Source organism: Gymnoscopelus microlampas (assembly GCF_963454915.1).
Source record: "Gymnoscopelus microlampas genome assembly, chromosome: 6".
NCBI classification, from domain to species: domain Eukaryota; kingdom Metazoa; phylum Chordata; class Actinopteri; order Myctophiformes; family Myctophidae; genus Gymnoscopelus; species Gymnoscopelus microlampas.
Window position 1 is genome coordinate 16947037 of NC_139943.1, and position 11925 is coordinate 16958961.

Genomic DNA, 11925 nt, shown 5'->3' on the forward strand with positions numbered 1-11925 from the left:
AAAGATGAGGGAGACAGTGTAGGAGCGACAGAAAGGGGAGGTTGAGTCAGTCAGCGTAGCAGAGACAAAGTAGGAAAGCTGAGTAAGAGACAGACAGTAGTAAATAAGGGGTAATTTGGCCTCTATCTTTTTTGGATACCATGCTCCAAGGCAAACACACCACGTGCACCAACATCAAAGGAAGAAAAGGCACAGACAGTGCGTAATATAAAAACATATATTTATTGTTCTGTTATTGGGGTTAACTTGATGAACAGGAGATGTACACAGAACACCTGGAGAAGAAAGCCTAAATCTGCTCTCGTCTCTGATCAGTGGCCGTTAGCGACGCAGTGAGGAAAAGCTAAAAATTAATTGAAAATATTTTCATGGCGTGATGGCGGCCATCATGTCATCCACGATGCACGAGCATTCTAAAACCATGCAGACTTTAGGCTGTTTCTCAAAGTGGTTTGAATCCTTGACAAGTTAATTTACAACTAGAAACACAATACATCTCTGTGCTTGGTAAAAACATCCCACCAAACACAACCAACATTCCCCGACCCCAAACGGTACTGATTTCCTCCAGGACTTTGATAACATAACCATTGACCCATTCTCTTCTCCCCTCAAAGTCAAATGGGACTTAATTCAAAGTCAAGTAAAGCTTTTCTTTTTAAAAAACAAAGAAAACTGACAAGTAATGATACTGAGTGCATCTCTCAAGACTGATATAGGTGGTGCTCTGTAGTCTGCAAAATAGTGTGTGGTTTAAAATAGATAAGGATAGATTCAAGATAAGATATATATTTATATATTTATAATAAAGGTTTGACTCTGTAGATACAGTGACAGCCACCAGTGCCGTCTATACACACATTCCTCAGTACATAAAAACAAACAGAACGCCATAAAACTCCCACCTGCTTTGTCTCACTTTTAACTCTGGGATCTCAAGTCCGGTCCCAGATAGAAGTTGTACAACTACATTACCCAGAAACCCCCTTCCCAACGGGACACCTCCCCAGCACCAAGCTCCTCTTGTTTGAACTTAAGATATTAAAAATGGACCACATAAGACGGTGGTTGTTGTGCCACATGCCGGAAAACTGATCTGAAAACTGCAAAAATACAAATGCACAACAGTGTAAAATAAACCTGCTGGAGCTAATAAAAATACTATAAACTGAAGCTGAAATGGAACGTGTGCAGTCAGTGTGAAGAGATTATTATTATTATTATTGATGTGTGGATGGATGTTGCCTTTTGAAATGCAGACCCATTCAAGTACTTTTCATGACCAAAAGCAACCGTGTAAATAGTCCACATGGAAGCATATCGCATACATTAAGTAAGACAGAATTGACATTACTTGCCCAGCATGGTAACTCAAAATGCTAATGCATTGTGTCTAGTCCAGCTTCTGTTAGATGAAAAATGTATTAATCCGGTTTCATTTGTTCATTTGCGTGGTTCATTGAGATGTGATATTTTAGTAACTCGCTCCCCGTCTGGAGCGCATTCAATTTAACCTCATGTTAATATACTGTAAAGAGCTGATCTGTGAAACAGATTTCAGAGTGTTGAATGTCTCTCATCAATCATTCTTCATGGACATGAACGTTTCATAGTGTAGGTGTTGATTGATCTGATGATCTAATCCAGAACAACAATGAGACAATATGCAGATAGGGGGGGTACAGTGCCTTGCTCAAGGACGCTCGGACAGGATGGATACACACCGTCGTGTGGGCCGTTGACCCTGTGACCTTACAGTTAAAGGTCACTCCACCTAGTCCAGACACATTTTGTGCGTCCTTCATGCTTATTACCCAGTTGGCGAAAGTAGAAAGTCTTGAAGTTGAAAGGTGTAAAGTGTAGTGGTTTAGTTGAGACAAGCAGCCTCCACAATGGCAGAAGGAGAGGGGCTGTTGTTGGGGGGAGTTGAGTGAGACCGGTTCCCCATGAGGATCCTGTTCATTTCAGTTCAGTTCAGTCGAGTCTGACGTCTCACCAACACGTCCATACACACACACACTTGTACGTTCCACATGCGACGTGTTCAATTCAAAGCCAGTTCCATCGCTGTAGTGCGAGGAAACATTGTGCTGATTCTCTCTGCGTTCCACAACAGCCCTCGCCTTCAACGCAGTTAAAAACCTCCCTCTAGGAGATTCACTGTTCATATTTATTTATGTGCAAAAGTCATCCAAAAAAAACCCCAGAAGCATTCAAATGGCAAAACACCACAACACAAACAACACCGTAGAAAGAGAAAGAAGAGAAAACATCTTGCAGTCCCTGAAACATACTTGTTCTCCTATTCACCGCCATCCCAAGGCTCTGTCTAGGTCTGAGAGTCCCACATGACTTTGTTCTTTAAAAAAGGTTCATATGAGAATGGATTCGGCGTCTTTGTGAGACATTTTCGTCGGTTTATGTGCCACAACAGGAAATGGAAGAGGATAACTGAAACTTTGGATTAAAAACAAACACACAGACATCTCCAAAAATACGGTCACCTCTTCCATAGGTAATAACTCATCTTGGATATATCATCCATTGCACATGTTCCAAAAGAAAAAAGAGATTTGTTTGAACCAATTGTCTATACAGCTGGCGGCCCTTCTAACACTTCAAGACCAGCACAAAGAGGGATTCACCTACACTTTGTCAGCCATGACTGGGTGTGAGATTTTATGTCAAGAAAACGTATACAGATACTGTAAATGCCACTAAATACTATACATTTCTACATCAACAAGATTCAGTACTCGGGTAGTCCCTGCTGGGCTCTGTAGGGCTGTGTAGTAAGTCTAACTGCAAATCCAACTGGTTTACACTGTGTAAGGACACTTCAAATGAATAGGACAGTCCACGACAATAGACATTTTACAGCACGAAACTACATGAATGTAAATTAAATATCTCTGGTATACAAACTAATCTTAAAATGACTTGTGGACTTCCCAACAGCTCTCTCTATAGTCTCTGATCTTTGGCGAATGACTTTTGCATATCTCTTTGGGTAGAAAAATATCTCACTTACAGACATCTATATCCCTAATAATCGCCTAGGGTAGCTTTTTATTTAGAAGAGGACAGCCCATGTTGTGTTTAGTAACAGTGTGTGAAGGTAACAGTCTTGTCCATTGCTGTTGATTATTATACTCTCTCCCTTTTAAATTTGTTTCTAACTTTTTAGGCTTAGTGTGTAGTACCCTAGTCCCAACCCTTGCTCACATTAACCTTCACAAGTCCAATGTATGAGCTTGTAATTATTCCGTCCGAGAACCAATATCAGTCGCTGTGTTGGATATAAGTGAATGTAAAACTCTCACTTGTCACAGTGGCCAACAGTAGAAGACTGTGGTCGTACTGGGTGTTGCTGTAAGAGAGCATACATAATTGGTCAACTTTGTTGTCTTGTTGGTGGCCAACCAATCCCCCTGGCCAACCACATTGCGTATTAATTATTTTTGGAAATGTGGCCCACATTTAAAGCTAATCCCAATACAGCTATAGAGATGTGAATGGGCTGAATCACTAGGGCATACATCTTGGGACTACACCCAAATGAACACAGGAACTTAGTCCTTTCAACTGATAGAGACACCTTCTCTCTGGGCATGGCAGTAGTTGACTGGACAGTGCGTCAACCACTACAACTACAACTACAATGTTCCCAGTTAATTCCAACCGATGACATGAATGTCGTTCCCCCTCTCGCTACCCTTGGCATCCTGACTTTCTACACACTCCTATGTAAAAAAAGAAAAGAAAAAGAAAAGCACAGCCTAATTTAGTTATCTAAAAAAAACAAGAACAGAACAACATTCTCTGTCTCGTGCCAAAACATGAAATCCTTTCACGTTCAGTTGTGACACTAGAAAGTCATCAGATCCTGTGAAAACACTCTCTCCAGTCTGTTATATTGGAAGTCACAGGTTTATGTTATCATACATAGCTTGGCTGAAACAAATCAAGGAACCACTCACACCTTCCTCTCTTAGGGCTATAGAAACGCTCGCACCCCCTCCCACCCACACACACACACACACGCACACACACACAAAGATCTGAGAGGCTTGAGACGCAAAGCATTCCAATGTGGTTCTTGCAGAGTTCAAAAGGCTGGATGCCAGTGTGTTTCAGTGGATCTGTGGTGAAAGTGCTGAGGAAGGTAAAGGTGAAAGTAGAGTACCTTTTAATTAGTCTGCGGGTGGGAGGGAGCGTTAACCACTGTCACTTGTTGAAATCTTAACTGTTTGAACCCACTGAAAAATGAGACATTATGCCAATTGTACGGTCTGGTTGTTTTGACGACTAAAGCCTCTCTATTCTCCTCCCTCACAAAAGACGGAGACTTTCCCTCTCGTTGGAATAAAAACACCCAGCAGGCAGTGACTGAGGTGATGATGAAGGAGTGAGAACTGCGTACGCTATCAATTCACTATCATCACAAACAGGATGGCATGTTAGCCTCTAGCACATTGGTTCTCAAAGTGGGGTCCGAGGACCCCCAGGGGTACTTGAGGGGGTTCCAGGGGGTCCCCAGCTAAATGATGGACAGGGACCAAATGGACCCTTATGGGTCCATTTGGTTCCATTTGTACACTCTCAGAGTTAAATTAACATTGATTTTACAATATGAATTGGGGTCCCAGAGACATACATGCCATTAAATGGGGGTCCGTAGCCTAATGCATGTCAAACTGGGGGTCCTTGAAATTAAAATGGTTGAAATCACTGCTAGAGAGCCGTAAAAATCTTCTCTTATGGGGGTCCCTGGCTTATCTTTTCAAATGGGGGTCCGCGGTCTAATAAGTGTCTATTTGGGGGTCCTTGGCACGAAAAAGTTTGAGAACCACTGCTCTAGCACAGATAGTTAACCTTCATCACACATAGCGTCTGAAGGACAAAAGGGTGAGTGGGGGGGGTGGGTCTGCTGTTGTAGTGAACGCGGTGAAGGTGGGGTCGGGTGCCAGAAGCACTGCAGACTGGTGGGCTCAGGCTCTGGGATGGGGGGGGGTCAACGGTACCAGAGGGCAGAGCCAGCTCATAGTGGCTGGGTCTGTTTCATATGGAAGGTGTGATGGGTGAGATGGGTTTGCGTTTGAGGCTGCGCCAGGTGCACCGCGGAGGGGTTGGCGTTCGGCGGGTTCTGCGCCGGCGCCTGGGTGCCGGCGGACTGCGTCTGCTGCAGTATGTGCACCACCCGGCTGAGGCTGTCGGTGGTGGTGAACGCCAGGTACTGGCAACAAAGCCAGTCCTCCAGGCTCACGCCGCCGCCCGCGTCCAGCGAGCGCTCCGCAAACTTGATCATCATCAGCGTCCGTTTGAGGTCCAGCCAGTTCTGGAGCGTGGTCTCGCGCTGGGACTCCGACACGGGTGCCCCCGCCCCGGTGCCACCGCCGGAACCTGAACCGCCGACCCCGCCGCCGCCCAGTGCCTGGAACAGGTCCTCTCTCGGCCCCCAGAGCAGGCACTGCAGGCAGGCTCGAGCCTCGGCCATGCGGATCCTCTCGGAGGGGTTGACGGTGAGCAGGAGGCTGGCCAGCTGCTGCAGACCCTGGGAGTAGAGCGAGCGCACGGGGAGCGGAGGGAGGTCGGCCCACGTGTACTCCCTCTCCTTCAGCTCGGGCGTCTCCTCGAAGGGGTTGGGCCGGTGGAGCATCTCGTAGATCAGGATCCCCGTCTGGAACTCGTCGCACTTGCGGTACTGCGTCGCCGTGACGAGCTCGGGCGCCAGTCGCGACTGATCCCGCATCGTCTCCCGGTCGGAGGTCGCCGTCGACGACGACGACGAGACGGGGCTCTTTTGTTTGGCCTGGGAGAAGTTGCTGATGATGAGGCGGGCGGGGCAGGTGGAGTTCGCCGCAGCGTTGGCGCTAGCGCCGGCGTTAGACGAGGCGCCAGCTCCTCCGTTGCCATTGTTGTTGGGCTCCGACGGGTCATTGTTACAGAGCTGCCCCAGATGGCAGTGGACCAGCAGCAGGTTCTCCAGCCGCAGGTCACAGTGGGTGACGTGGTACGGCTTCATGTGTTCGAGTCCCGAGCACAGCTGCAGCAGGAGGAGGCAGACCTGGCGCTCGTACAGCTCGGGGTTTCGGGTGTGGCGCGCGACGCCCTCGCGCACGAAGTCCGCCACGGTCTGGAAGGGCACCTCTCGGGTGATCACCACCACGCGGCTGCTCAAGCGCCCCCCGGGGGTGCCGGCATGGCTCCCCGCCCCCACTCGGGAGTCATCGGGTTTACCATTGGAGTTCACCGAGTCAGACGTCGTGTTCTCCTCCGTACTTTCCACCTTCTCCGTATTCCCTTCATCGACCTCCTCCTCCTCTTCTTCTTCTTCTTCACCTGCATCCTCCTCGCCCTCCTCTTCCTCCCAGGGGAGGAGGCGAGCAGGGACGTCAGCCAGGAAGTGTCCACAGTCCTGCTGGATGTTGAAGTGGACAGACAGACTCTGTCTCACAGCCAGGCTGTGGAAGAACTGCTGCTGGGTCGCCTTCACTTTACTACGACAGATCTGGAAGAGAGGAGAGGAGACAATTACAATGTAGGCATAGAGGAGACACTTATCCAGAGAGACTTTTGGCAACGAAAAACTGAGTTGTCGAGCAATTAGAGTATGTAGTATGTGTAATGGGCCGTCCATAAAATGCACTATGACTATAAATATATTGTTTTAATGTCCACACCACAACTATAACGACAACGACAACAGTGGCGAACAATATACCGTTTTTATAGTTCTAGTGCTTGGTGTGGAGAGCCCTTTACAGGGTAACCAGGATAGTAGAAAACCTGGCATCTCTAAATAAATAACATGGGTTATTATTTTATTTATTATATACTAAATATTATTTTATTAACTAATATGTAAATAACATAAATAGCATCTCTGAACACAAAGGCAGAGAGAGAGAGAGAGAGGAGAAGAGGGGAGAGGAGAAATGATATGATGGACCATAAAAGTTGAGTATTACCCCAGAAGGAACCAGTGAAAAAAAGTATTATGGTAGTATTATGCATTATGCATGCTATGGGTGTCTCCCTACCTCCGTTCCTTTCTGTTTCTCTTTCTCTTTGAATATCTATCTATCTGCCTGTCTCTTTCTTTGACTGTCATCTCTCTAGCTGTCATTCTCTGACTCTCTCTCTCTTTGACTAGCTGTCTTTTTCACTTTATTTCTTTGACTGTTTCTCCATGTTTGACCATCTCTGACTGTCTCACTCTTTGACTATTTCTATGTTTGTCGGTCTGTCTCTGTCTTGCTATATTTCACCCTTTCTCTGTTTCTCTCTCATTGTCTCCATCTCTCTGATTGTCTCCATGTTTGTGTCTCTCTTTGACTTTAACCCATTAAGACCTGAGGCGAGTCTTTAAAAAAATCTAAATCCTAACAGTTTTTGGAAAAAAATCTATTAAAAAAAAAACATAGTAGTTCAAGATTTTTCAAAAATAGCAGATCTACAAGCTCATAGCGTGGCACTCGGTGCCGCGCTATGAGCTTGTATATCTGCTATTTTTGAATAGCCAAATAAATCTAAAGTGACACAGATGCGTTCCAGGTCTTAATGGGCTAACTCTCTCTTCCAGGGTACAGCTGAGACAGAGGAAATGAGAGAGGAAAAGGCCAGGTTGTCACAGACGGAGGCATGAGGTTGGTTTGGTCGACATCTAATAGATGTTGACAGATAGATCCGTGTTGACAAACAGGGATGGGCTCAAGGCGTGTGCATTTGACCCTCCAGGTGCTGTAGAAGAAGTCGCAACAAGAAAGATACCATAGCTATATTTTGAGGCCCATATGAAGAGGTCAAAGCCTTCGGGTACACAGGGGAGAAGGAGATAGAAATACAGATGTATATTTAATGATACGTAGTGTGTTTATTGACCTGCCTGCAGAAGGTAGGTTTAGTGTGAAACTGCCTTTTGAGTTTGTTATTGCAGTGTGTGTGTGTGTGTGTGTGTGTGTGTGTGTGTGTGTGTGTGTGTGTGTGTGTGTGTGTGTGTGTGTGTGTGTGTGTGTGTATATATATATATATACACACACACACACACACACACATTCATTATTATAAATACATATATTATTATGAATTATTTATTTTTTTGGCCTTTAACGTCTGTCCTCGATATATTTATTTATTGTGTGATACGATAATACTTTATTGTCAGTTTGCACTGAAATTTGTCTTGCGACCCAACAGCCATGTATGCAACATATAACAGTACACACATTTGACAAGACACAAGAAAACAACAAAATACATACATAAAAGACGTGCAAAGACAAGAGCAATGTCCACCACTCAGCCTACCCCTGGCCTATAACTCCTGATTAAGCCTCAATGTTGTCTGATGGACAAAGGACCTCAACAATCTCTGAACAAATGTTCACTTGCTGCAGCAGTTGTGATGATTTCCTTGTGAGGTAACAACACTTTTTACATGCACTGCCTGTCTGGGCTCAGAGGCAGCCTGTGTGTTGAACAATGCAGAGGGCACTGGCACAACTCACAGCTTTTACATACACACGCCCCATATTTATAATAAATAGCACCTTAAGCACAAGGACAAACTGTCCTTGATTCTTTATTTTTGGTTTATTTTACTTGTTGCTGTGTATTATGTTTACTATCATTATTGATGCTGCTATAATGGCATGAGGAACAATAAAAAAAAAAACGTTTGTTTTACTCTTATGTTCCTGTCCAGTAGACATGTAGACAAAACAAATAGAGGTAAATACCGTAGGGCAGTAGTGTATGTACAAACTACCACGTTGAACTGCATTCCAAAATCTCTAGCTGTGAGATCATTACTATCTAAATCTATTGGAAACATATACAAATTAAAGTATATGTAAGGCTGCAATTCAGAACGTCTGTATGGTAGAGTATATTAACGCAATATAACTAGCACAACTTTAATGGTTGGAGGTGATCTCCCTGCTCTTTTATTGAGACATAACATCCTCTGTTTGGGTAGGAACACCACTAGAAGTATCGCACAAAGTACAACATCTCACCTGCCCCAAGCGAGCATTCCGTCGTCCCTCACGCGGACCTGGGTTCTAATCCCAGCCATGACTTAAATCTTACAGATTGACGGCTTTAAGGCAATAACAGCATTATTCGAAGGCTCACCTTTATGGCGTAGTTGACCAGAGGGTCCTTGGCATAGGAGGCTGTGTAGTAAACAGCATCTCCAGCCTCACAGCAGGGCTTCCCCGTGGTCAGTCTGAAGTGAGACCAGCTGTCCGTCCCAAAGCGCAGGTGGTCCTTCTGTCCCGCCATGAACCTGTCCTCACACTTGGCTGCCAACTTCCTCAGAGTGTCCGTATGAAGACCTCGGATTCTCCCAACAACCTGGACGGAGAGCGACACATACTTTGATAACAGTAATACATAACACGTCATTAAGTTTCCAAAATAGGTCCATTGGCTTTGGAGTTATGAATGCATTTTGGTACCATTTGCCAAGGATCAATATAGTTGTGATGTATACCTAAAATGAATGAATTAGATTGATAGAACAGTACCTATTCTGTTCAATACATTTTGTGAACACATTATACTGTATTTAGCTCATGCCAAGGTATGTGACGGATTACGTTTTGATGTATGTTTCTATTTTGTATAGAAAGTAAGTAAGGACCTTCTTGAGGCTAAAAACCTATCTAGGCAGATGATGGACATTATATGGGGTTAGCTAGCTATAATCACTGTGATGAGACATCTGATATCAACTGGGATGTCCAAAAGTCCACATTTAAACTGTAAATACAATTACATGAGAGGTCTAAGACTAATTTCTCAGATTGTATTTATTTTATCTTAGTGAGCACTGTCAATAGTCTGTCAGTCATATGGTTGTGCTTTGTATTGTTCTGTCCATCCATGTTTGTATTGCTGTAACTGTGTGACATACAGCAACCGCTTCTTGGCCAATTCTTTCTTTTAAAAGAGACCTACAGTATGTGTCAATGTTTTTACTGGTTAATAAAGGTTATAAATAATAATAATAACTAGAAAATGTGCTCCTCGGAGCACAAGTCTCCGCCAGCAGACCCACATTGGTGAGGATTTGGAATTTATTCCAAGATTGGAACTTTTTCTGCTAATATCTCCTGACTAAATGTTAGCTTGGCTGATGGCACTGATGTCACTTCGAAACATGCAATGCAATGTTTCGAACTGACTCACCTATTTATAGGTATGTATTTCGTCATGCGTCTCGTTAGCCAATCAAAGCACACCCTTTCAACATATTGTCACGTGTCACGTGAAGCTTGACCAATGTTAGCTTGGTGGAACCAAAGGAAATCAAACGAAAACATACTCTCCACCATACCTTCGGCCTGGCGGAGACAATAAATAGTAAGTGCTGTCCCACTGTAAATTAGCATGGCTGTTATTCGGTTGTGGGCACGAGTCCACAGGCCGAGCTAATATACTGGCACACTGGCACAGTAACAGCACAACCACAAGTGTAATATTTTGTTTTAACAGTCTTCCGGTAAAGTTAATGAAGTAATGGTAATGGGAAACAACAGTTTATGTTCATTAACTCAGCTCAGCCAAAATAATATTGTTCCTTCAGTGGCTTTCTTCAGTTGCTAAGCAACACATAACGCTTGCTGGCTAAACGGAGCAAATTGTTACAGTAAAAGGTTCCAGTGCTGTTGTACTGTATATCAAACTCATGGAATGCCTAGTATCCAATGAAATCACGTGACCAGAACTGTTGTAAAATTGCACATAATGATGACAATTGTAAAAGGCGGAGAAACATACGACAGAAAAAGTAGAAAATATTCAATATTATATAATATCCATATGAACCACCACCACCTTTATTATTATTATTATTATTAATTATGATCATACCTCTTCCCAACTGTCCATGCCTCTGTAGAGGACGGGCCGGTGGGGTTTGGAACCTCCTCCACCTCCTCCTGCTGCAGCTGCTCCTCTCCCAGTGGTCCGAACCCTGGAGGTCAGACACTCTGTGCTCCTGTAGCCTCTCCTCTCCCTGCTGCCGGTGTTCCCCGCTCCTCCGGGAGGAGGAGGCGCCCCAGACGACGACGGAGGAGACACCAGGGACGAGAGGCTGTTGGCCGGACGGCTCTTGTTGTTGTTGGACATGGAGGTGCCGATAGGAGCCACGACGGCGGTGCCTCCAGGCCTCTCCAAGGAGTCGCCGCCGTTCTCCTGCTCTCCGTGAGGAGGTCCTCTGGGGTTGGGGGGGTGGTGGGGCTGGTGGTGGTGGTGGTGGTGTGGGGGCTCGGAGCTGAGCGAGGAGCTCTGACTGGCCGTCTCCCAGGTGGAGTCCAGGTCGTACAGGGGGTTGGCCACGCTGAGGTTGGTGCCGGTGGGCTTGGCCTCGGCCCCCCGCGCCCTCAGGCAGGTGTTGTCCTTGTTGTTGTTGCCCCCCGCGCCCAGCCCCAGCCCCGGCAGGTTGGGTTCCGTGTTGGAGCGACCGGGGGGAGGGGCGGCGGACGACTTCTTGGGGAGGGGTGGAGGGGGCGTAGCTTTGGGGAGGAGGGGGGGCGGGGGCGTGTTGTTGTCGTAGTCGTGGTCGTTGGAGGCCAGGGTGTCGTCCGAGGCCTTGATGTTCCGCGGCTGTTTGAGAGGGATCATGTTGGCTCTGGACTGACCTGCACACACACAACAATGCACTAGTTAGGCCCTTGGTTCTCAAAGTGGGGTCCGGGGACCCCCAGGGATACTTGAGGGGGTTCCAGTGGGTACCCAGCTAAATGATGGACAGGAACCAAATGGACCCTTAAGGGGTCTGTAACTCTGAGAGTGTACAAATGGAACCAAATGGACCCTAACGGGTCCATTTGGTTCCATTTGTACACTGTCAGAGTTAGATTAACATTGATTTTACGATATGAATTGGGGTCCCAGAGATGTAAATGCCATTAA

At 45.8% G+C, this 11925-nt stretch overlaps 1 protein-coding gene across 4 annotated transcripts; it reads right to left on the minus strand.

The window, feature by feature from the left end:
- Positions 1 to 203: 203 nt before the first annotated feature.
- Positions 204 to 11647, minus strand: peak1 (pseudopodium-enriched atypical kinase 1). 4 transcript variants are annotated; one of them, XR_014600962.1, is made up of 4 exons: positions 10882 to 11647; positions 9139 to 9360; positions 4048 to 6511; positions 204 to 3997 (listed from the first exon to the last, which is right to left on the minus strand). XR_014600962.1 is itself a non-coding variant. In XM_084059983.1 (3 exons), the coding sequence occupies exons 1-3, from the start codon at positions 11632 to 11634 to the stop codon at positions 5042 to 5044; spliced, it is 2445 nt and encodes an 814-aa protein (XP_083916109.1). In that variant the 5' UTR covers positions 11635 to 11647; the 3' UTR covers positions 204 to 5041. The 4 variants fall into 4 exon arrangements, 1 of the variants encoding a protein (XP_083916109.1); XR_014600963.1 differs by having other exon boundaries at positions 4044 to 6511; XR_014600964.1 differs by having other exon boundaries at positions 204 to 3986; positions 4034 to 6511.
- Between the last annotated feature and the right edge of the window lie 278 nt (positions 11648 to 11925).